Below are 27470 nucleotides of genomic sequence, written 5' to 3'. Positions count from 1 at the left end.
TTCAGGTAATTTTAAAAGGTGCATGTTATCACGCAAAACATGGTCGTATTATTCTATCCCTGACTCTAAAAAAAGTGAAAAGAACTAAACCCCTAATCATGGGGAGTGTTTCATTAAAGGACGTTTTATCCGATGAAGGCCGTTTTATTTGACAGTTACCCATGTAGCTGCCAGACGGTTACAGTATTCGAACCCCTGACCTTCTTGTTGGAACGTAAGACGGGAGCACCAGGGTGACACGACATTTTGCTCCGGCGACAATTGCTCCGGGCTTTACTTCATCTATTAAGATATCAGGTAAAGATTGCAGTAGTGTTTTATCATAGAGCTCTGATTTTATGTTAGGTCTTGGATAGAGTGTAGTGTTAAATCCAGGGTTATAATAATATAGGATTTGTATAGCGCACGTATCCTCCTTGCCAGGTCCTCAGGGCGCTCCTATATTACCCCGGCTGAGCTACTCTACCGATTCTGGCGCGCACAGCTTTTTGAGGAATTACTTCCTGCCGGTACCCATTCGAGTGCAGCACAGTGTGGATACATTTCTTGCTGAAGGAAAACACGCCATGGCTAGGATTCAAACCCACGACCCTCTGTTTGAAAGGCGAGTCAGAACCACTAGACCACGACGCGCCCACCAAATTATGGTCATTACTTATGACTGTATGGAATTTTCAGCAGATCAATTGTCACCGGAGCATATGTCATAGAACCAGCACAAGAGCCATTCTCAATCATTGGCTCTCAGGAGCACATACTACCTCAGTAACATTTCCCATTAATACGGCGGCCGTACGGCGATCCGTTCTATTCCCTATCTGGTATACATAACATGTTAACACGGCTGTTTTAAAATCACCGCAAGACCACCGTTGAGCAATGTGACTGAGGTATAACACATGAAATATTCCATGATCTGAACATTTTTGTTGTAAATATTGTCCTCTATGTCTTCATCTCCAAAGCTCTTTCCCGAACAAACCTCACCCTAGTCTGCAGGCACAGACCCTGGATCAACAGGTGGGTCTCCAAACAAGACTAGCACAAAGAAAACGTGAAGTTCAAGAGGGGGGGGGGGGCTTCAGTACAAAAGTCCGTGTAGGCTGCGCATTCAGACCTCTTAACTCGAGTGAAGGGTTGCAAAGCAAGAGTAATTTCTCCACTAGCCAAAATTTCTCTCCTAAATAATCTCACCCATTTATTGATATACTTGTACATCTCATTCACACATAACATGAGACATATACATGTAATACACAATCAAATTTCCAGAAAGGCTCAATATTTTATTTCTTGTTTTCGTTGCAAGATTACTCCATTCTCATGGCCAAATACAATGGAATAATCTTACACTTCAGATACACATTTTTCATAGTAATAACAATAATAATATGCATTTCATTTAGATGTCTTAAATATCCTCAAATTGGAAAGTTTTTTTACCACACAAAAATTGTCTTCTCATGGGATTTGTTTTCTTACATAAGTAAATACAAAAAAAAATCATTGAAGCATGTGACATAAGCAGTCTCAATGTTTTTTTACATATTATTTTTGTATTTGTATTTTTCACACATTTTTTTCTCATAAAAAGTCATTGTTAAGCTTTTTTTTTCTTTGTTTCTCCTCTTACGAGAGATAAGTGTACAAGCAGCTAACAGTAATAACAGATATTGTACAGACTAAACAAAGTTTGACTAACAAGAGTACCGAAGAGTGACTAAAAGATGAGAGAAAGTACACACAATATATATGTTTTCATCTGATATCACTTAATAATAAAACATGAATAAGTACCATGAATTGTCTACTATATTGCAATACATCATAGCAAGGCCGATACCTTGATTTTTTTTCTTTATCAATCTTTTGTTTGTTAACAGTACATTTTGTTTGGAAGAACATTCAAAGTATTACATTAATTTTTTTTCCGTCTTAATAAACTGCACCAAAGCACTGAATGCGTTCCTGAGATGGAACAAGATTCTGACCGCGAGTATATTATTTACAATGCAGTCTTGGTATCCATTTTCTTGAATTCATCGCTTGCCTAGACGTTGAAAGGCATCCAATATTATTTTCTGTAAGTCTAAGACAATTTGTTTTCTTTCATTCTTAAATATAGATAAAAGCATTTACCTAGGCAAAAGACAGCACACCGTTCAATCTGAATATTTCTTTTGTATGCAAATAGGAGCATCATCATTCGATAATTATGTATAAGGATGACAACTTCAACAGTTTTAAAAAGCTTGCATTCATACACCAAATGTCTTAGAAAGTGTATTAAACATTAATAATAATATAAAAAAAGGAAATGCAGAATTAACTATTTTATAACAATTCCGACAATCCAATAAGCATAAAAGCATATACATAGTAATGCAAATCTAACAAGTCTAGTTATGATAACATACCAAAGAAAGAAATCATTTCATTTTGTCATAGCTTTGTATCCCAACATTCATAAAACACAAGCAATGTCTCAATACAACACTTTTTAAAGAGCTTAATAAAAATAAATAATGTCAATAGCTAAATAGATTCTATCAAAAAGTATTTGTAAAAAAAATGCAATATATATAACATTTGCAATTTCAATTTAATGTATCATCTTAATTTTACAGCCGTTATAATGTGGGACCAAAACCATACATAATGAAATGACAACTTTTGATAATGAATAGGAAATATAAACAATGAACAAAGCAATTCATATCATTTTCTATTATATTTTCTTAAACTAATGAAACAATTTCTTTTAAAAAATGAGTAGTAGTGACATACATGTAAATAACTAAACATTAACTATTTCATTTGTGGGTTACGCAAGTATTTTTCTCTTTCAAATCCACTGATACAATTAATCACACAAGACCATTTTTATTTCTGTCACTTATTTTACATTTCTTAATTTCTTTGGTCTAAAAAAAGATGTATTTCACTTCTGATATATCAACTACAACAAAAGAACCAAATCTCTAAACACACTATTCTTCAAAAGAAAAACAAAACAAAAATGTCTGAAATGTGAAGCTACAATCAAGGGTCAACGGTTTTCTTGATAAAATGAACGAGAAGAGTTCCACTGATTTAGTACATGAAGAACTATTTCATGTAGAAATAGGCGAGATCTTTGCCAATCAGGAAGTAATTCTAACCTTCCAATGTACATTTCCACATCAAACTGAACATTCACATTACTTTCTACTGGAAAATTTGCAAATATATACAATTTGACAGCAAAACAATCCTAAAGAAGAAATTTACAAAGCAAACCAGAAAAGCTAATATGGCAATCCAAGATATGCAGTTGACAAAATTGTGGAGCAATATTTTGTACAGCAAAAATGTGAAAATGCTCGTAACTTCATACACCGAATCGTGTTACAGTATTCCTTTGACTCTATATTCGAGTAAAAATTGACATGCACTCACTTGCGTTAAGCGTACATCTGCAAAAATCATGAAATGGAACAACTTGTGAGGATTAAATAAAGTGATTTCGCTTACAAATTCATGCTAACAACGTGGTTGAGAAAATTTCAAAAACTACAAAATGAAACCTTCAGCTGTTCTCACTGTGTAAAATGGATAATAAAAGCTGCATGTCTTGTATCATCTACATGCTGTACATTATCATGAAAATATAATACATCAATAACAAATATACTTAAAAAGAAAAAAAAAGGAAATACAACTTTATATCACACATTTTCATACAAGAATAACATTTTGCTGCAAGTTTTTACTTTAAAAAAGGTACTTTGTTCTACGTTAGAATGGGAGTTTCCTTGCGATACATAACTTGCTCCTGCACATTATTTGATGCGCGTCGAGTGCCTTGTAAAACAAGGTAAATTTTGTGGTGGAGTATTGACCAGAAGAAACAGAACGAAGACCTGAAATACGTAGTTTATTAGCTAATATGAAGTGTAATTCATATCTTTGGACCAATGTCATGTAAAATTTAGCTGCAAATGAATAATACAATTACGCTGAGGCAACCAATTATACATATAATACAACCACGATGCAATTCTGTGGGACATTCGTAATTTGTCATCAATACTCGCACTGAAAAAAATCTATAAAAGACCATGCTTGCCCTTGGCAAGGAAACACTCCACTAAAGTCAAAATAATAATAAAAAATACCCAGAAAAGTACCAAATGGCAAATCTTGACCCTAATGGATCCCGAACAGGCATGGTTATACATGTATATGCTTTGAGTCAAGAACCTTTAAGTTTATATGGTTTGGGAAGTCACATTGTAAAGTTTGTTTTGCATCCATTCCAGAAAATGTACACAGACCTCCGCCTATGGTACGTATGAACAGACCTTCCTGCATAAATATATCTCTAAACTATTCTATTGTCGTTCTACAAGTTGCTAATCCTACAGACTTCTCGAAGAAGAGCAAAACACAATAATTTGATACATATTTAAAGATGGAGGAATCTATCAACAATTTCTCAATGTAAATGATGCTATTCTATTACACACCATGACACCAACTTTATTTCTTGAATAATATTTGTATGCTTATCATTATCTGTCATCACAATATTATGTCAGTATTCAGAATAACATCAAAATCTGCTGAAACGTATCTGTCTAATTCAACATAAGAACTTCACCAAAGATAATGAAGCAGAGACACTTTTTTCTAAAAAACTAATAGATATGGACTACCCACATCCAACCTTGAACAATATGCCTTCTATTTTGATATCTATTACACGTAAAAAAAAACCTTGGTGCAAACTCCTCATTTTATTCATAAAAACAACATCCCCCAACCAATATTTCCATATACATTTTGAGAAAGTTGGTAAAAAAAAATACATGTTTAGGTAATGTGATAAGCATTTCTACATATCCGTCTAGACTCGATAAACTAATAATTGTATGTGCTCCATTCCGTCCATAACACTATCTGCCTTTTGTACATATGTACAGATTTATATATATCAAGTTACAAAAATCCTGTGTATCTCATCATCAATTCAGCATACAAAAAAAAATGTTGACCGAGAAAAGTAATAAAGCAATAAATTCTTAAATTACAAAATGCAACATGTAACAAAAATTGTTTTCACCCAGAAATGTGCCAATAATTTGAATCTATGTAAGTTGGCAAGGGCTATCAGAAATTAGAACTTAAAACAACAAATTCTCAACTTTTTTTTTGATCAGTTAATCTGTCCAGCAGAAAGTAAAAATAAAATGAGCAGTCGCTGACAATTGTCACATCTTGAAATACAATTAATCTGTCCAAAAAAAACTTAGTACAATACTTTCAAATAACAAAAATGCTTTTCTTTGAATCATAGCATGTCTAAATATCATATTTATTTCTTCTTACATGTCAAAAAATGTTTACATAATCACACATGAGCCTCATATATGGCTTCTATTGCATTTCCTTGAAAGATTCTTTTATCAAATTTGCATCATAGAAAAAAAAAACATCCTCGCCAACTGGTGGAGGTTTCGTAAAGTTTAGTAAAATACAACAATCAAATAGAGATCGGTACCAAAGGAAAAAAAATACAAACTCACAAAATTGTAATAAATAGGATAAATGTTAAAGATTTGCTGTTAAAAAATGGACAAAGCACGTGGAAAAGGTAAAAGAACACAAAATTATGTAAATCAACGTGACATAGAGAAATACATTTTACTTTCAATTTGTCTGTATAATTATTTCAGTTGGCACATTTTTTTTCCGTTTCAATTAAACATTTCGTACTGGATATTAAAGGAGGTACTTGGTTTTCTTTAAATTCCTTTGAAATTGTCAAATGCATTTTGCCCCCTCAAATAACAATTCATAAAAACATGTATGCTTGCAATATTATCAAGTATATACAGAACCAGGGCATGGGCATGGCCGCCTTTGTGGAATACACAATTATTTGTCTTTCTTTCCCTACATTTATTTATGAAAGGTCTCTTTGAAACCTAGGAGAGAAGATTAGGGACCTACTTAAAACAAGAACCTGATTACACAGGCCACAACATGGCAGCAAGAGAGTACATAAGTATTGAACTGTCCATCCAAAAATCATGTCTAATAATATGAATTATAGTTCTATTACACAAACATGCACTGTGGTACCGGTAGTTATTTATATGGCACTGTCAACTGTGCAAGACACATGTCATGACAAACCAGACACACGCACACACAAAAGAAAAGCCTTCTTAGAATGTTCACTTCACAAAGGCACACAATACACTATTCCAAAACAAACTAGTCTCCAAGCGATGGGAACCAACCAAAACAACAACAATCTTCATTGTGCACTTGAAATTTGTCAATGTAGCGATGGCATATTCCATATCCGCTAAGCCAGTGTGTGGGTCAGTAAAGCATTACAATTTCTTGATTGTTTTTGATGAGCAATGGGAATTACAGTTTGCATGCATCCAGGAATGAAAAACTTAACAGCCTTGGGATTGATACACCTCATCAATCTTTCCCCCAATGCTGAAGTAACTTAGGTATGAACAAAGAACTTCCCAGGCTGCTAGGTCATGTAACATTCCTATGGCAGGGGTGATCAACATCCGTACGGGCATTCGTCTATCCGACTTCTTCATGGTTAGCACATCCATACTACCACATTCCGCTTATCCTTCTTCACCACTTATCAGTTTTGCGTTACGTGAATCCGAATACCGCATCTCCGGGTTGAAGGGGAATGACTTTGCGATGACTTTATCAGATCGGTGAATGTGAGGGTCAAGTAGACTTTGGTGGATGGATGGGTGGTTGGGGGGGCAGGGTCGGGTGATCTTAGAACTGGAAGCCATCGGTTTGAATGTTGGTGTTGGTATTGTACTGGAATTCCTCTTCGTTGGCTTGAGGGGCCAGAGCAGCATCTTCTTCATCATCAATCTGTAGAGTAAGAGAGAAAGAGAGAGAAAGAAAGAAAGGGAGAGTGAGTGGGAGAGAGACAGAGACACACACACATCCTCACAGGCACAGGTATAGAGACCGAGAGAGAAAGAGATAGAGATGAAGAAGAGAAAACGATAGAAAGAAACAAAGGGAGATAAAAAGAAAAGAGAGAAACATAGGGGGTGTTGCAGGAATATATTTGCAATCCATTGCAAATTTCAAATGCAAATTTACAAGTGATTGATAAATTTTAACAAAAGCAAATCCATCTATACTCGTTGATGCAAGAAACAGACAATTAATGAATTACAAATTTGCAATGAATTGAATTACTCTCAATTTGGTAGATTCACAGTACGGTGCAGCGGATAGGCTGAACTTTGCAATGCTTCATGGGAAAAGTCAATATCTTCTGAGCGCGTAGGTGCATTCTGCTGTATGACTGACGCAGCTCGGCCAGTTTGCATAAAATTATGCTGTTTTCCAGGGTCTAGGAGGTGGGAGAGAAATTTGCTGCAGACTTCTTTGGGAAATTTAGACCGTTTGGGTGAATTCTTCCTCTGTTTATCACATGGTCTTCATTTTGTAACATCTTCACACCAGAACTATGCGCTGGCTGCGCCTGATGTCGACCCAAAAGTTACGAATTGGCCTGTCCGCTGCCAACCAATAGATGGGGCACCGTATTGTGAATCCAATAAATTGATCACAAGTTTCTAGCAACACCCCAATAGACAGATGCAGAGAGAAATAATGAACAAGGAAAGATAATCAGGAACACTATGTACAATCAAAATATGTGATCTGCAATTGCTGAAGTAGTGAGGATTTCCAAGGGTGCCTATTCCGCGCTGCTAACATAATTTGATGCTTCCTTTTTAATAAAATTATCACGCTTGTTAGTAAATGTCGTATGAAAAAGAGAAGCACCCATGTGACTCACTTCTGGTGAGGCAAACAAAATTTAAATGGGACTTTGCTTGGATTAGGGCTAGAGTGCGCAAGGAATTTAGGGGAGATGCCATGTTGATATGCAAGTAGCCTGGTAAGAATACAGTCCGACCTCTCTAATCTGGATCTCTCTATTATCCGGACTCACACTTGCTGAGATTTTTTTTTTAAAGGGGAATCCAGCCTTGGCCATAAAATGTTATGTTGGGAAGGAGAAAAATAAATTAAACAGAATGGTGAAAGTTTGAAAGAAATCGGACAAGTATTGAGAAAGTTATAGCTGCTTTAAAATTGAGATCACTAATACTATGTAGATTTCAAATTGGCAACTGTGTAAGTAAATTATGACAAGGGGCAAGGACAACTTTCCCATAGGCCATGTACTTTATTATCAGGGATTTGTGGTTTTCTCCTAAGTACCCATTCCCCTGGGGCAGTAATCTAAATATAACCCAGGTAGTATATTGTAGTATGTCCTCATGAAAGAAAAATATAATTTGAAATAAAACTTTTTTGGAAAAAATGACATTTTAGCCATAATATGTATTGGAGTACATGGAAGAGTAGTCCTTGCCTTACATCACTATGACATCCCATATGTGGCCAATTTGAAGTCTCCATGGGTATAGTGATTACCAATATTTACAACTTTTAAAAATTCATAACTTTCTTGTTGTTTGTCCAATATTGTTCAAACTTTCACCTATCAACTTGTCTGATTTTTCTTGTCCTTATAAAAACAAGTTTTTATTTGGGTTGGATTCCCCTTTAATCTTAGTTAATACTTGGGGAAATGAAATTTTCAATCTAAACTCAAAATTCCAACACACAAACTCACTTTGATTGCTTCAATTTTTCCAATGTAGTCTGCCTACAAGCACATTATCTTTTATGAAAACATCTTACCCAAATCACCAGAAGAACTTGGACAAGATAATTTTCCAGTAAATCAAGGCGCAACGCAACATTTTATCACGTTCTGTTGTTTTCCAGGGGAAAAAACAACACGTCTCACCAGCTAGCGCTGGGCCTCGATACAGACAGCGCCATCTATCATGTTTGCGCCTACAGTCACAATGGCAGACTTTGCGATGCTCGCCGCGATGATCCAATTTTAAAACTTAGTTTCATTGAGTCATTCTCTTTTTTTTGCCAGGTATGCTTGATGTATACCTAAATCATTTCAGCAGGTAAATTATCCAAGAGTTTTGGTAACCAATTAATTGCATTTCCGTAAAAAACGCCTATAGTTTGCACCGACACTGCAGTGAATGCTGTCTGTGTACGCAAACTACAATAGATTACATGTAGCTACTGTGCATTGGGGAGGCAGCTATGTGTATTTAATATTGGGTCTCCCAGATACGGATAAATCCCTTATCCGTATTGGTGCTGGTTCCAACGTGTCCAGATAAGAGAGGTTGGACTGCACATCCATCCAATCAGAATCTCATTATTGTAAAATCTTTAATAAAAATAGTTCATGACATCAAGATTCAAATTCCCCTACCCAATGCCACAAAATGGTGAAATGTCCCTTTTGTGTATACAGTCAACAAAACTATTTTCTATAGGCTATTTTCACCCATTCAGCGAATGTGCTTCCTCTCAGTTTATTTTTTCTTACCTCTGAAAAGTATTGGTCAATGATCTCAAAGGCTAGCTTATAGATTTCTTCAATTTCACTGTTCTGGAGGAACTCAATGTTATCCAAACCTACATGAAGATGAGGGAGAAGAAAAAAGAAAATATTAACTACAATAAAACCACATACAAAATAAGCCAGGGTCCAATTGATTTTAAAATCAGTGTTTGATCAATGCAATTAAAGCCATGGTGAAGATTGGGTGGGGCATCAGAATCAGGAATGCCCACTAGAAATCATTTATAGCATGAAACACGCAGCATTGCTCTTCTGAACCGCACATAATCCAAAATCCTCTGAATTCACCTACCAAAACTGTGGACCGTTTTTAAAGTGCGCGACATCGACTTACCTCCGCAGAGCTCGATGCTGACCGCGATGTCATGGTAGTTCTCTCCTGCCAGCTTGAGGATGTTGTTGATTCCATCGATGCACACCTGGACCACCTGGGGATCTTTGGCCTTCAGAAGCTTACATAGGGGTGGGACCACGCCCTCGTCTACCAACACACCGACCTGCTTCTTGTTACCACTGATGGTCAAGTTGCTCACTGCCCAGGCCGCTTCCTTCTGCGTCTGAAAGTCACTCTATGGAACAATATTGAGAAAAATAATGACAAGAGTGTCGCAAAGGCAAGCGCAAAATTCGCCCGCCTGTAACACGGAAAATGGAGTTATTAGTTAAGCCTTTAAAGGGGAATTAAACCTTTGGAATGAGTTGGCTTTTGTGAAAACAGAAAAATCAAAGAATAAGTTCAAAGCAAGTTTGAGAAAAATCGGACAAATAATGAGAAAGTTATAAGCATTTGAATATTGCGATCATTGATGCTATGGAGATCCTCCCATTAGCAATGCGACAAATATTTGTGATGTCACTTGTGAACAACTTTCCCTTTGATGGACTACAAAATACCACAAAGTTGTTTATTTTTGCTCTTTCCTACGGTGATACAAACTCTTTATCCATGATGTAGTCTTTAGAAATCTGTATTACATGCCCTCCTATAGGAAGAATACATGATCTACTGATAGATGTGATAAAAGAGGCATTTTAAGTGAAATATACAGAAAAATAATGGGAAAGTTGTTCACATGTGACATCACATCTTTGTCGCATTGCAAATGGGAGGATCTATATTACAATAGTGATCTAAACTTCAAATCCTCATAACATTCCATTATTCATCAAATTTTCATTTATCTGTTTGTTTGATTCTTCTGTTTTCGCAAAAGTTATCCTGTTTCAAGGGTTTCATTTTCCTTCACATAGCTAAGCCTTGCTGGTTGGGACGTAGGCATAAATTCCCAAATGTGTCAACATTTTCACTAGGGCCGAGTCAAAACGTTAAAACAGTCCAAACAACCGTTTAAAGAGTAAAGGTTTACCTATTTTGACAACCGTTGAACCATAGATAGATCTAGAGCCCAAGGAGGGGAAAAAAACCTTCCCAAAAAGTTGCTGAAATTTTACATTTAGCATCTTTATATTCCTGAAATGGCCATCTACTTTCCACATTCCCTTGAAAATGTTTTGATATAGATGGAAACTACCAAAAAAAAATTAACAATATCCACCTCTTCCTTGACTCTGGAAGATCGTTTTAAGATGTTACACTTGGTAAATAGCCTAATTTTGCCATGTTGATAAATTAGCGGCAATTCCCAAAATTCATGAAAATAAAACCCTCGTGAAAATAATAGCTTATACAGTACCTCTATGTATTTATGTTACCACAACAGTTATCCTAAAATAAAAGAACTTGCAAACTTGAAAACTCCCTCCCTACTGGTGCAATATCAAAAGAATCGATCATGTATAAATTACCGTGTCAAGATGTCTGATAATCTGGGGTATTAGACCAGCATCAATAACCTCTTGGACTTGGGTTTGGGAACCTGCTGTAATGTTTGATAGGAACCATACTGCCTCCTGGAAACAAAAAATAAAACAAGAAATAAAATCATTAGCAATAGAATGGGCTTATATTACACAATATCCACTGATTGATTGCTTTTATTTCTGCATTCAATATATCTTCATCTTCAGAGCACTATCAACACAACACATAATTCTAAACATCTAATAATAATCACAGGAATAATAATAATAATAATATTCTGTTTTTATATAACATGTCTAAGCTCTTTACAGATATATCATTATCCCTAAAGAGCCTGAATTCTTGATCAGAAGTGTACAAACCATGCATATCTTACATGGTTTGTTAAGGTGTCCTGTCTTGAAGGGACGAAGGCATACCGTCAGGGGTAATTGCTACCATCATCATTGACTGCCAACAGCCCCGTACACACGATGGGATAGCTTGAAAATATAGACTGCGAGTCTCAGATGCACTCCTTTATCAGCAAAGCCACATCTGTTGGCTTGATTCAGCCCTGCGCCGTATGCCTTCACTGGGAAAGTGGACCTACTCAAACACACCCCTAACCTTAAGTTTTACTTTACATTAACATAAATTAAACTATGTTACATTATACCACATTCACACTTAAGATCAGACAGAACACCTTGTTTCATCACTTCAAGAATGTATAACCGGAATATATCATGGTTGGTAAAGATTTTGAATCAAACCTTTTTATTCAATAATATTGTATTTATTCTTTTTTTTAATTGCTTGTCCATACATCTGCGAGTCTCAGATGCACTCCTTTATCAGCAAAGCCACATCTGTTGGCTTGATTCAGCCCTGCGCCGTATGCCTTCACTGGGAAAGTGGACCTACTCAAACACACCCCTAACCTTAAGTTTTACTTTACATTAACATAAATTAAACTATGTTACATTATACCACATTCACACTTAAGATCAGACACTGGCCATTTATTTCCCTCATTGATGTGATTTAAAAATACATTAACTGACAACTGCATTTGTTATATCCAAAAAGCCTGTTTCATCCAACAGTTACCACTTGTACTTCTAAGGCAATCAAAATCAAAGAAAGTTGTCAGATCCAACATGTCAGGTGACAAATGTTGATAACATTCTAGTGTCACCTTAAAAGCAAGACTGGCATTAGGGTTAATATCACTTAGTGCTGAGCTTTCAAATACAGAAATGAGTAACAATTTTTTCAAACCCAAAATTGAAATAAAAGCAAATAATTTTTATTTTCAGGGGGTATTTTTCGCCACATGGAGCAACTGATGAGTTTTGGGGGCTATCTCTTTCATTTGAAGGGCTATTATTACTTTTTCTTTATTTTTTGGTCAAAAAAGCCACAATGCTGTGAAAGCATATCTCATTATGTTGCTGTATGTAGAATTTTGCTTTTCTAGAGACCTGGGAAGTGTTCTTAAGCATGGTGATCCAAGACGACTTGCGTATCTTAACACCTAACACCAACACCATACTGGACACCATCCTATACGAGGGAACCTTCCTCATTGACCTTGTCCTTATTATGATCCAGGAGAGCTGGGATGTGTTCTAAAGCATGGTGATCCAAGACCACTTGTGTCTCTAAACACCTAACACCAACACCAAACACAATACTGGCCACCATCCGATATGAGGGAACCTACCTTATTGAGCTTGTCCTTATTATTATTCATAAAATGTACTTATGAAAGGGGGCCTTCACCCTACAAGCTCTGCTTTTTAGTTGGTCTCCTCTTTTGATTTCATAACATTATTGTATTATAGAAATGATTTATATATTATATTTTGTAAATATGTCTATTGAACTATCATTGTAAATGTAAAAAGATTGAAAGAGAAAATAAATGAATTGAATTGAATTATGATCTAGGAGAGCTGGGATATGTTCTTAAGCATGGTGATCCAAGCCCACTTTTGTCTCTAAACACCTAACACCAACAATACATACTGGATACCATCCGATATGAGGGGAACCGACCTTATTTACATTGTCCTTTATCATGATCTAGGAGATCTGGAAAGTGTTCCTAAGCATGGTGATCCAAGACTACTTGCATCTCTAAACACCTAACACCAACACTCAACACAATACTTGACACCATCTGATATGAGGGCACCTACCTTATTGATCTTGTCCTTACTATGATCTAGGAGAGCTGGGAAGTGATCTAAAGCATGGTGATCCAAGACTACTTGTGTCAACACGTAACACCAACACTCAACACAATACTGACACCATGCGATATCAGGGAACCTACCTTATTGATCGTCCTTATTATGATCTAGGAGATCTGGAAAGTGTTCCTAAGCATGGTGATCCAAGACTACTTGCATCTCTAAACACCTAACACCAACACTCAACACAATACTTGACACCATCTGATATGAGGGCACCTACCTTATTGATCTTGTCCTTACTATGATCTAGGAGAGCTGGGAAGTGATCTAAAGCATGGTGATCCAAGACTACTTGTGTCTCTAAACACCTAACACCAACACTAAACACAATACTGGACACAATCTAATATGAGGGAACCTACCTTATTGATCTTGTCCTTACTATGATCTAGGAGAGCTGGGAAGTGTTCTAAAGCATGGTGATCCAAGACCACTTGTGTTTGCTCGTCTGTACCGGTTACTATGTTGCCTACTGCCCTTAATGCTGCCGTCTGTAAAAAATAAATACAATTACAATACAAGATGCCTTCAGACTAATAAAAAATTGTGGGAGATTTAAAAATGTGTGCTGAACATCAGGCATGGATCCAGAGCCAGACTTAAAAGATGATACTCCTTTACTGTGTGTACAAATAATGCATTCTACATGCTGTCCATTACATTTTCAAATTCAAAACGGCGTGCCCCAACATTCCATCCCCTCCCCCCTAGATCTGCACCTGAACATGGTCCATAATGCACAGAATCTGCACAACCTCATACATTACAAGGACCTTCCTATCAACAGATTTGTCATGAGCCTAAAGTGGCTAATTGATAATTGGCGAAACATTGCAACAAGAGAGTTGTATTTCTATTTGTCTTAATTCAATGTCTTTACAGATGAAAAAAAAGCTTTATGAGATATGATATTTAAAGAATATTATGGAAAGACGCTTGAGCAAAAGAGTTAACTTTAGTCCCCAAAACATGCATCCCTGTGTAGTGTGACTCACAGCAAAATACGGGTTCAATTGCTTCTAGCTAGCAATTAAAAAATCTTACAGCATATGTTAACAGCATTATCACCTACATTTCCCAAGCGCTTCTTGCACTATTCTTCCGAAGTTCAATCCATTGCAAATCATAGCATAAATCATTAATATAACATGGTCAAATAGAAATTTCAACATGATAAAAACAAATGTATCAATATAGTATATTTCAAATACATTCAATGGCAATATATCAAATGTTAACAGAACTGGAAACTAAACACCTACCTGAACTTTAACTTCTTTACTGCTTAATAATGGAACTAGTGTGTTGACAATTCCTGACTCTATGACCAACTGAATTTGTGAGTTACCGCCATCTGTCAGGTACGATAGGGCCCACACTGTATCTACTAGTATCTGTAGAGAAGACGCAAAAAGGCATAAAATCATCACTACATTGATTGCCAGTCCAGTCACATGGAATGCTCAAGATAATACTTCTTACCTACCAATGTCTCCAGGCAATGGCTCAAGACATTCTCAGTGAATGTTTGGATTAAGTGTGTACTACCTCACATTAGTAGATCAGTTTGGAAGGAACATTTACATTGTCCTAATTTTTCCGACCAAGTTTTAAAGAGAAGGATCCTTTGCCCATTCTGCCTGTTCACTATTACCCACGTTTAGATCCACCTTTAAACAATACTTATAAAAAAAGTGTTTTGAATCAGTTAGTATAATGACTGCTGGTGCTTTCCTTTCATCTTTTTTAAAACTATTGAATATTCTGTCTTCTTCAAAGAGTGCAGAGATAAGCATTTGCTGTTATTATCATTACTATCATTATTATTGAAAAAACATTTACAGATAATTATACACCTTTTGAAAATCAAGACAGATCACATCATTAACATGCCACCTGTTTTAAACTACTGAGTCCTCTTCTTATGTACATTTAAACTGTTTAAAATAACAAAAGGCTTATTAATGATGCAAGCTTAGTAGTAACAAACTTGCATTTTTTTACTCTTTCTCAACAGGCAATTTGGTGAATTCACATTACGAGGAGCCATATATCTGTTGCAGCGGACAGGCTAATATTAAACTTTGGGGTCGACATAACGCACAGGCTGCGCCCAGTGCTAGTTGTACAGTAATGTGACTGTGATGCTTCAAAAATGAACACCATTAGCCGGTGGATGAATTCCCCGAAAACAGTCAAAAAATCACAAAGAAATACACAGCAAATTTCTCTCCTACCTTCTGGACCATGGTAAACAGCATAATTTTATGCAAAATGGCGGTCACGTGTCGCCATTTTGCAACCGATAGCTGGCGCACAGTATCATGAATCCACCGAATTCCCCCTGCACGCGAGGTATTCCTGAATGATTCTTCTGTTTTCTAATTCACATGAAGTCGTAATGCTCTTAAATTTGTAGATGTGTTATATGTACATGTAATAATCTTGCTTGCTTTCGGTAATTAACTCATTGGGTAGTCATCTGATTATTAAATCTAGGTTTAACCCTACATTTGACTAAAATAGAAATTTAAACCACCCTCCTATGGAATGCTGAGCATCATCAAAGTTCTTCTATATTTTAATGGCAATTATAATTCATCAATTATTTATCAAAATTCATTATATCTATCCTTCTAATTTCAGGACTCGATCAATTTTTGACAATTTTAGGCAGCAGGATAAGAATCATTTTCTTAACTGGTGAATGAATTGACAACTGGCACTCCATAAAATTATGGTCTCAGTTAACTCAAGTTTAACTCTATACCATGGCTATGAGAATACCACCTATTCAGTCATTTATTTGTACTCACATTGGTGTCTGAATGGTGTATTAATACGAGGAGCGCTGGTAGAATCTGTTTGATTGTGTCCGAATGCGGGGGTGGGTCCTTGTTCCTGCAAAGGTTGACTATTACCCACGTGACGTTCCTCAGGAAGGACAACGGAATATTGGGATTGATGAATTTAAGAAGGGGTCCCACAACTCCTTCCTTTATGCAATAGTCTCGACACCTTGGTCCATCACCTGTACAGTAATGATGGAAGGGTTTCAGTATAAACTGAATTGCATTTACCATATACATGTACATGCAATGCAAAAACCTGTCTTTCAAATTCAATTGGGTTTTAAAATCAATAGACAGAGTATGCATAAATTGGAATTTCAGTACACGTTAACAACCACAGATACAGCCAAAGGTCCTACTCTAGCCAAAAACATTCATGTACATAAAAAATCAAGTTGTAATTGATTCAAATGCTTTGTTAAAGGCAAAATATTGTCTATAACACTGTACTACATGTACAGTAGAACCTGCTTCATTGAGACTATTTAATGAGACTATGTTTAATTTCAACTTTGGTATAAAGTTGCACTAACTATGGATAGCCAATAGTGACATAAATCTCTAATAGTAGAGGGTCAACGAATCCGCTCATTTGACTCTCAATTCATTCTTAACTGTCTGGGAAGATAAAATAAGATTTTTCTTGACTATGTAAGAATTGGGGAAGAGCACAGTGAACATATGAAGCACACAATGTAAACAAAGTTTGACATGTTTGGCTTCTCATAATTTTAGCACAAACCCAACTTTAAAATCTGGGCCCACAAGTTTGGTTTCCTTTGAATAGTCTATTGAAACATGTATTATTGAAACATGTATCATCGAAACCTGCATAAACAGACTAGGCCCGTTTTGAAAGTCCATTTTTGATGCACGTGTACACGGCGTGTTTTTCGGTCGTGTACACGTGTACACGTTGTAAACACTGTGAGAGCGAGTTCTGTTTTCATGTCGACACGGACCCGCATCAATATGTCATAAAAAGGGGTCTATATAGCCTAAGTCACTGTTTTAAAGCTTACCTGAGAAGTTTGAAGTATCAATCCACAAAAATTGGTGCAAATTAAAAGTTTACTCGGCTTAGCAGCGCATTAAATTAATAAAGAATGCAAAAGAAAATCAGTGCAGGGCCCTAGCTATCGCCGACGCTCGGTGGATGCGCATTTTGTATACTGTACCGTACATGCATGCACAGATCGCTGCAGAATAAGTGTAACTGAAGTTATCGATTAATTTTCATTATGTTGCCAATTTGAAGAGCGTTTGTTTGTAGGCTTGTGTGCGAGCGTATAACACGTAAGTTGTAGCGATGATCGATATCGCAATTGGTGATTCTCAAATTGACTCTGAGTGTGATTGAGCAACGCTTTCGAGCTTTTGAGACCGGAGCAGACCCATTTCGTGCCAATTTCGTGGTACAAAAACGTGAGTCTCCAGAAAGAATGTGGATTAAATTGGTGATTTTGGAAGTGAACTCACTCTGGATTAATTGAAATATGTTGACATATTAGTAATTAAAACATGTGCAGTGTCTGAGAACTAAGATTTAATGTGAGGCTGTGAGCTTGTTTATGCAGATGCTACCGTGTACACGGTGATGGAATTTAGTACACGTGCACTGACTTGACCGTGCGTGTACACGTGTACCCGAAACGGGCCTAAAACAGACCACTTTCATGACTGCCTTTGGTGGTCTATACAGTTTCACTGAATTATTCAACACTCAAAAGGCAAAAGCACTTACTTGATTACATTCAAGAGATACATGTATGTGCTACAATGATTAAAAAAATTCTCCAGACTACTTACCTATAATATTTCCTAAGGCCCATACTGCCTGCTCAGCTACATTGTGTTGTTGAGACCTAAGGAGCTTTAGGAAATAAGGTACCGCTCCTGCTTCTACTACTTCTATCGTTTGTTTAGACGTTCCAGACGCGATATTTGTGAGGGCCCATGCAGCTTCAAATTGTAATAAATGACTGGGTGAGAGAAAGAAAAGAAATAGAAAGGGATTTAATTGATTGATATAGCATGTCTGTGTGTTTATTTCAAAACAGAGCTGCTTCTATAAATTAAAGGAATTTCATATCATTCAAGAGTTTTATTAATTTATGATTGATCAGTGATACATGTAGATTAATCATACTGGAAGTGAGATTGATCTCAAATCATGAATTACAAAAGTGAGCGATTTTTTAAAATGATTGGAACGTTTCTGGCAGTCCCGCCTGCATTACGGAATTCAATATTGCAGCAGTGCTGACTTAAAATAAATTATTCACAATTCATATAATACAATATTATGTTCATTGATCATAAATGACCTACATTGTAAGTTAGCCTTGATCATGTGACCTAACATTCGTGCATAACAATCGGTGGTACTTGATTACCCTTATTACCACGTTTCATGAACTACATGTACATGTAGATTCATAAACTTTCAATGTTATAATGGAAATTCAACAAATACCCCCGACATTTTGAGAGTTAAATGACCTTTGACCGTGGCCATGTGTCCTGAAACTCATGTAGCATGTTCAGTGATACTTGATTGATTACTCTATGTCAAAGTTTCATGAACTAGATCCATATACTTTCAAAGTTATGACAGCGATTCAAAAAGTACCCCAAACATGGCCAGTTTGTTGCCCCTAAATATGACCATTGACATTGGGGTCATGTGACCTGAAACTTGCACAGGATGTTCAGTGATACTTGATTGCTCTTATGGTCAAGTTGCATGAATTTGATCCATAAACTTTTCAAGGTTATGACAACATTTCAAAATCTTAACCTTGGTTAAGATTCCAATGTTGATTACCCCAGTATGGTCTAAGTTCATTGACTCTAAATGACCTCTTTGACCTTGCTCATGTGACCTGAAACTCAGGCAGGATGTTCATTAATACTTGATTACTCTTATGTCCAAGTTTCATGAACTATGACATTTCAAAAACTTGACCTTGGTTAAGATTTCAATGTTGACAACGCTGCCGCCGTTGGAATAGTGACGCATATACATGTAGTCTCGCTCTGGCTATGCAGATGAGACAAAAATCTATTTCAATGATACCCACAATGTATGTATCACAATATACATCTACATGTATTTATGACAAGTGGAATGCCTCTGGCCGTCTCACCTGCATCACGCGGTTCAATATAGCAGCAGTGCTGACTTTGAATACTACTCTAACTCGCACAAGATGTACTTGGTTACTCTTATGTCCACTTTTTATGAACTAGACCAATAAACTTACAGAGATATGATGGTTATTCAACAAAAAACCCCAACATGGCCAAAGTTCATTGACCTTACATGACCTTTGACCTTGATCATGTGACCTGAAACGCGCACAGGATGTTCAGTGATACTTGATTACTCTAATGTCCAAGTTTAATGAACTAGACCAATAAACTTTCAAAGTTATGATGGTAATTCAACAGATACCCCCGATTCGGCCAAAGTTCATTGACCCTAAATGACCTTTGACCTTAATCATGAGACCTGAAACTTGCACAAAATGTTCAGTGATGCTTGATTACTATTATGTCCAAGTTTCATGAATTAAATCCATAAACTTTCAAAGTTATGATGGGAATTCAACAGATATCCCCAATTTGGCCAAAGTTCATTGACCCTAAATGACCTTTGACCTTGTTCATGTGACGTGAAACTCATGCAGGATGTTCAGTGATACTTGATTAACCTTATGTCCAAGTTTCATGAACTAGGTCCATATATTTTCTACGTTATGATGACATTTCAAAAACTTAACCTCAGGTTAATATTTCGATGTTGATTCCACCAACATGGTCTAAGTTCATTGACCCTAAATGACCTTTGAACTTGGTCGTGTGACATGAAACTCTGATAGGATGTTCAGTAATACTTGATTAACCTTATGGCCAAGTTTTATTAACTAGGTCCATATACTTTCTAAGTTATGACGTCATTTCAAAAACTCAACCTCAGGTTAAGATTTGATGTTGACGCCGCCGCCGCCGTCGGAAAAGCGGCGCCTACATGTATAGTCTCACTTTGCTTCGCAGGTGAGACAAAAAAATTGGCTAGCAGAGATGATTATTTTCATATCATGACTGATTTCGTTTCATGCCGATATATTTCTTAAAATGAAAAGTACATTTGATATATGTGCCAATCAACATACAGAAAGAATCACCACTGGCCAAGATATGTCTAAAGGGTTATAATTACCTAAATAGTATAATATTGAAGCTATACATGAATCAAAGAGCAGAAATACATGTACATTTCCCAAGTGATGTCACTTCTGGACATCTGACTTTTAACCGAATTACATTATAATTAATCAACGTCTCAAGCATAAAATGCATTACAAACTCAGTAATTGCTTACTTGTCATCTCTTGCTAAACATTCTACTAGAACAGGGAGGATGCCAGATTCTATTAAACCATCTATGGGAGGATTGCGATCGCTGGACAAGAGTTTCCTGGCTGCCTGGACTGCATCGAGTTGTATGTTGGGTTCTTGAGCGTTGGCAGCATTCACGACAATTTCTGATATAGATTTGTTCATCTACAAGAAAAAAAGATCAAGGAGCCTTATACATGGAGTACCGTACAACATATATCTTTTGAACCCATGTTGGATGCCACAAGGATAAAATATGTTAGGCATCTTGCTTCATTGGGATCTTCTTTCTCTATTTTTTTGCACATTGTGGAAAACATTCCTGCATAATTACAGAATTACTAACCACTTGCAAAAAGGATTTATGCTTTTGAAATGACTTTTTTTGCTACCTCTGGTCAGATCAAATGAACAATACTTATTGCTTATAATTTGAAATGACACGACTGACAGCAAGTCACCATAACTACATGTATAACATGCATTATCACAAATACATGTTAATCCAACAATCTTATATTCAGATTTTGTCTGTTAGAAGTTTGTCTAAACATTGTTTTTTAAACATGTTCAAATGGTATGGGTTTTTCCTCATTCAAGTATTGAAACTGTTCTCGTAAAATATGTATTAGGCCAAATTTGAACACAAAATATGGCTTTCATATATATTTGTAGTCAAATGAATTGGGAAATATTCCCAAACATCTATTTTAAGCACATATCCCATTTCAGTTCTATGAAATTGGCAGTCATTGCAATCAAAGGCTACAAAGCACCTGTGCATTATTTTGTACAGTTTCTCTGGCCAATATTGTCTAGTTCATTGAAGCTTAAATGTCATGCCATATGTATTTTAATATCAGTTTATCATGCAATAGTATAACTTACAAGAGGCGACTCTTCTTCCGAGTCGGTACTTTCAAGGTTGGGTACATTTCTCCTCTTTAGAACAGTTTCTTCCCTCTTGTTCTTTCTAAGTTCCACCGTGGTCTCTGTCCGCCGTCTTCTCATCTCCTGTAGATAAAGGAAAAATGTAAGCAGAATTGAAAATCATTTCAAAGATGGTCTCAACCTCTTCCACGTCTAAATCTTGCATTCCACAAATGAGGAAAACTCCCCATCCAATTAAATTGGGTGATGAAAGTGGATAGTTTTATCAATTATGTTTATAAGTTTGATAATAGTCGTTTCCAGGTTGAAATATCTTCAACTAGCTCTATGGTCATGTGTCTGGTACATATGAATGTCATCTGTCAGCATTACCACTTGCAGTCTACAACCATCCTGTCTGCGTTGAGTCTATGCAACACACAAAAGTGACAATGCACAAAAAAGTTCTTTAAAAAAATATTATTGTAATGCCCCCCCCCCCAAAAAAAATAGCATCCATTTATGATTAGTCTTTCATTAAATAACCTCGGCTATTAAGCCCAATTTACTATTATGCCCAGTAGCCATTAAATTAACCAGACCAAGTGAATATTTAGTTATTTCAGGCCCATGTCAATTTTCTTTTTTTTTTAAGTCTGGATTTCAGTAGAATTAATGTTCTTGTAATTAATTTATAACTCAAATACTCCTTTTTTAAAAGATTAGCCATAAAGAGTAGAATTTGAATCCATGCTAAAACAGCACATCCAAGAACTTTAACCTGGTATCTCCTAAGACCACTCAAATGTGAGGTAGAATCTACATGCACGTGGTGTTCAAAAGGAATTATAACTCTGCTCTATAAATCTTTCATCCCCACAGCAATATTATATTTTTGTCATAAGGCTAGGAAGGATTCTTTCCATTTTGAGGAATTTTTGTTATCTATATTCGTAAAATATAGCCAGCTATTGTATGATCTTGGCTGATTTCCAGCCAGACAATTGACATGCAGTGTTTGAAATCATCCCGCTGGTGGATCGGCCCGTTGACTTTGCACAACTTTTTCCATGACAATGGCCAGGATGCCAGCATAACCATTGGCAAAGTTTTCTTGCAGTCATGTACAATGAATAACTTTTGGTCTGGCCAACACGCAGAATGATTATTATAGTGTTTTTGAAGTTACAAATCAAAGTTTACCATCTGCTAGCAGGAAACAGTTTTACAGACATTACGTGCAGTTAATTTTTTTACATCTACATGGTAGGAGAGCAACCTTGCATTTGCCAATGTAGGCATGCTCATGAGCACTAGATGGTGCTTTTGCAGATGTGCATGAAATTGGAATGTGCATGTTGGCCTGATTTTCAATGCGTTGCTGATTGTGTCTATGGCAGGACAGAATTTTGTATTCCCCTTTGTGATTATAACCCTGTGAGGTGAATACGACAGCATCGAATCCAGCTGGATTACGGACAGAATAAGATATCACATTTAAATGTAGCTCCAAAATCCAACAAAATCTGCTCAAAATGAGCTCAGATCTGTTGATAATTCAAAGACTTTGAAAGCTCATTTCAAGTTTGTCTACATTCCTTGATCATTTTTAATGGTATGATTTTCGAAAGTTTACTGATTTTTTTATCAGCTGAGGTCCTGCAATGTTTATAGACATTTTTCAGCACATAAAGACGATCTATTTTGCTCCTTTTCAGAAGTAATTATTGACTGTCTATAACTTTTAAAGTAATTTTCATGTTTTAGTAGATGCTGAGGACTATTTTGATGTAGTATTTATTATAAATTGAGAAATTTAGAAATTATTGGGGCAGGCCTCTACAAAAAAATTTTCGTCACTTTCCCGACAGGGCAAGTGATGAAAAAATTTGCTTGCCCGATAGAAAATACTGCTTGCCCTGTTTGTTTTATAATTTTTTTTTATTATGATGGCACTACTCTTATTTTTAAAGGAATTTGCAAGTAATTGCCAAATCTCGATGAATTTTCGAACAATACTTGAGCGATCCGATCACGAGCCAACTGATTTGCATGTTATAAGAAAAAGGCTTTACGACAGTAGAGGCGCACGGCCAATATTGGAGACTGTCTCCAATGTGGGAGATTATCTCCAATATCAGAGACTTTTATAAAGAATTTGGGTATCCAATTTCAGAGAGTCTCCAGTTTTGGAGACCAATTTCCTTTGTTTACATTTGCTGCAAAAGGATTACCTTGGAGGCAAATGAAAATGTGATAAGCAGATTCCTCATGAAAAATTACCCCTTTTCACCGTCTACTTTGAAAATTCACCGTCTACTTTTGTTTTAATAAGGATTTTTGTTGTCAATCACACACAAAAACAAATGGGCTTCTGACCTCAGTGAGACAAAATTTATGGTTGAAAAAATCATGCTTTTGTTGCTGTTGTTTCTTTTGTCCTTTTGCAAAGCAAGTCTCCAATATTGGAGTCTCCAATATTGGCCTTGCACCTCTGCTACTGTACGAGGCTGCATATCGCCATCAATAATTTTGAATAATTTTTCGGCCAAATTATTTTTTTGACGTGATCTGCACGATGAACATGTCAGCGGTCTTGACTTCAAAATCGCTTCAATGATCTGTGCGGAGCCTGGCAGTTTGGGCTACTCAGTGAGTGGGCAACATTTCGATTTTCGATGTGGAGAGATTTGCTAAAATTTGCGAGCAATGTCTGGTGGGGAAATTCATTTGCTCAAAGTCGGCCAGTGCAATTGCTAACTATTACTTTATTAACTGTTTGTGTTTAGTGCCGAAAACTCCAGTCACACACTCATTCAGGCTATGAGTTCATATGAAAGCCCACTTTAATTTTGCTTCTCATTACCTCGCACTGCACTGTTCATTCATTCTTCTCCTGTCCTAAGTCCAATGCAACAACGACGTGAATTCGTAATCGCATGCCAACACACACACAATGCGCATTCCCGCATTGGCAACACACTCTCCACTGCACATTCAACTTGATGACGATACTTTTCTAGTGAATGACATTTCTTTCACGGAAGCAAAATTTCAGGCTAAAACTGCATCAAAGATATATACGAACCTCTTGATCTCTTCCTTTATTCTTGAAACTCTTCAGCCTACTGGCCATTGCCGGATCATTTATTGACAAATGCGACATTTTCACTGTATTTGACGGTAGTTCGCGTTCGAGTTTGAGAGAATAATACCGGCAATCGCATTCACTTCCAAAATGCCGGCCTCACTATGACGTCATAGACGTATTGCTCATTTCTTGTAAAATGAAAGAATAAAAGTGATTGGCTGATTGAAAAATCCATCCTTAAAATAGTTATAAGTTTTTTCTTTCTTATTTAGCAACAATTATTTTTGTTAGTATATCTATATAAAATAAATCAAATTGTTTTAAATTTTGATACATCTTTTTATATTCATTCTCCCTTATCCTTAATTTCTAAATGTAAAACACATGAATAGGTATTATTACATTGACCAATAAGAAAACGTTTTCTTAGCCACGGTGGGATATAGTGGTGTACATGCATCAAGAATCTAGAAAATACTTGGAAGTCTATTCTTTTCAACTTTTGTCTTTTTTATTTTTTGTATCTAATCCAACTCCTTGTACTTCCCCGGGGTACTTCCCCGTTTCTCGTACGTTTTGTTTGATATTGAGCATCATAAATGGGCAAACTGCAAGGGGTGCAACTATCAAATTTCCAAGTTTGGGTCCGGGGTGTGCATGGGCCCACGGGGCTTCAACCCCATACATTTTTCCCCCCAGACCCATGCAGGAGCCAGGCAGCCAGGGCGGTGGGCCGAGTGGTGTACCACCCCCCCCAAAAAAAAAGGAATAATAATTGAGAAGAAAATAAAAATTTTTTTTACAAAATCAACAGGAGGGGAGGGGGGGTCCGGGCGAGACATCAATGGAGAAAAGGGAATAGGTTCCTGTGTTTTTTCTTCCTATTTCATCCACAGAAAATGAAACGAGAGATCTTGTCTCTCAAATTTTATTATTAATGTTGCTTTATTATGCTGCGTTGCTTTTATGCTGCATGTATGGCCGCGCCCCCTCCCCTAGCCTAGGCCTGTACTCTAAAGTCCTTATCCAGCAGCTTAAGAGGAGGAGGGGCAACCCCATATATTTTTTTCAGACCCCGATAAAGCCAGGCAGCTGGGGCGGTGGGCCGAGCGGTGTACACCCCCCCCCAAAAAAAAAATAATAATACAAAATAAAGATTTTGAAGGGCCAAAAGGGAAGAACGATAGGTTTGTGTGTTTTTTCTTCCCTATGTAGTACAGAAAATGAACGAGAGATTTTTTCTCTCAAACTTTATTATCAATGTTGCTTTATATGATGTTGCATTGCTTTATTAATATTATGCTGCATACTCATTACCAGGCAAGTCCCTCGGAGAGGACCTTAAGCTGTTAGTACCCTGGTTGCTTGCTCACAGGCATTCTTGCTTTCTTAGCAGTGCAGGTAAAAAAAACATCGGTGTATATAATCGCCGCGCCCCCACAGCCTATAGGCCCTGCACCTACTGAGGTCGAGTAATATAGGCCTATATTATTCTTGTCCAGCAAGTGGTTGATGGACATGGACCTACGTTTAGTCATCAAATGAGAGAAGAGTGTAATAGGACTGCATCTTTTTTCTTTCTTTTTTGTTAAATGACAATAAGTTGATAATACAATAAAATACCTGTGCATGGAAGGAATGAGCTTACTCGAGCAGTCCCGAGTCCATGCTCAGGGCACGGGAAAAATAAAAGAACGAAGGGGAAGAAGGACTTTTTATTGAGAAAAAGTCAAGAAGTTGGATTAATTTACTGTTCCGGTTTAATATATAGTTACATGTGGAAGCCTTTCCTGATACAGCAACAACTTGAAATTGATCATCACTCTCCGATCCCCTCGCTTTTCCCTTGTTTCACTACAACGGCGGACATGGTTGTGTGCGCCAGCAATACATGTATTGATTTCCTGCTCTATAAAATAATGCCCGGAAACCCCATCCTAATTTATATGGAGGAATTATGGGCGCGGCAGGAGTTAATAACACAGTTTGCCCCCCCCTTCTTATTTTGGCAAGCGCTCGCCGGCAGGCTGGCTCTGCACCCCCCCTTTTTTGTATTTTGCTTCAGGTTGAGGGGCAGGGTGTCAGTTGAACTACTTAAAGTTCTCAACCCCATGCCCACGCAAATTTTATCAAAAAATGAAAAAAATCATTCGAATTAATTTCGATCTTGTTTTTTTATTCTAGTTCTATATTACATGCGTTGCGGAGACTGATGGTCGACCTATTTCAGTGCAGAACCGGAGTAAGTGGGCAGCTATTATTATGTGAGTGTATAGGGGCGGACTGCCCTCCCCGCGATTGTTTATCAAGTAGTGGGGGGGGGGGGGTAAGAGGAATAAAAAGGGGCAATCCCTTGTGGTTGTATTTTTATGCTCGATTCTTTATTAAATCGACTGGAAGCTTTTCTATTCTGATAAGTTACCCCTATCTTGGCTACCCAGTTAGGGAGGAGCACTCCGGGGGCATGGGAGCAACAGCCCCAAATTAGTCTGCAGGTATATAGAAGCTTTGTATTCAGTTGGGGAAAAACAAGGAAACGGCCGGGGAGAAAGAGAAAAGGGAAGAAAAAACCCCCAAAACTATTTTTTTATTTAAAATGACATGGATCTTGTAACAGCTAGATGGGTGGAAAAAGTATATCTCTCCAATGCACCTGTGAATA

At 36.8% G+C, this 27470-nt stretch overlaps 1 protein-coding gene and 1 long non-coding RNA gene across 2 annotated transcripts; both read right to left on the bottom strand.

Annotated features, from left to right (window-relative positions):
* Positions 1–1265: 1265 nt before the first annotated feature.
* LOC121429708 (importin subunit alpha-3-like) lies at positions 1266–24978 on the bottom strand. The gene is made up of 11 exons (XM_041626879.1): positions 24806–24978; positions 21736–21861; positions 20831–21012; positions 18253–18425; positions 16408–16622; positions 14854–14985; positions 13954–14082; positions 11333–11437; positions 9861–10095; positions 9491–9579; positions 1266–6909 (listed from the first exon to the last, which is right to left on the bottom strand). Exons 1-11 carry the CDS (start codon positions 24881–24883, stop codon positions 6808–6810), a joined length of 1566 nt encoding a protein of 521 aa, XP_041482813.1. The 5' UTR covers positions 24884–24978; the 3' UTR covers positions 1266–6807.
* Positions 12627–13528, bottom strand: LOC121429709. Its single transcript, XR_005971959.1, has 2 exons — positions 13342–13528; positions 12627–13002 (listed from the first exon to the last, which is right to left on the bottom strand). It is a non-coding gene; the product is annotated as an uncharacterized LOC121429709 (long non-coding RNA).
* Positions 24979–27470: the final 2492 nt, after the last annotated feature.

The sequence above is a fragment of the Lytechinus variegatus genome, chromosome 16 (assembly GCF_018143015.1).
Source record: "Lytechinus variegatus isolate NC3 chromosome 16, Lvar_3.0, whole genome shotgun sequence".
NCBI classification, from domain to species: Eukaryota; Metazoa; Echinodermata; class Echinoidea; order Temnopleuroida; family Toxopneustidae; genus Lytechinus; species Lytechinus variegatus.
This window is presented reverse-complemented; position numbering and strand designations above follow the sequence as displayed.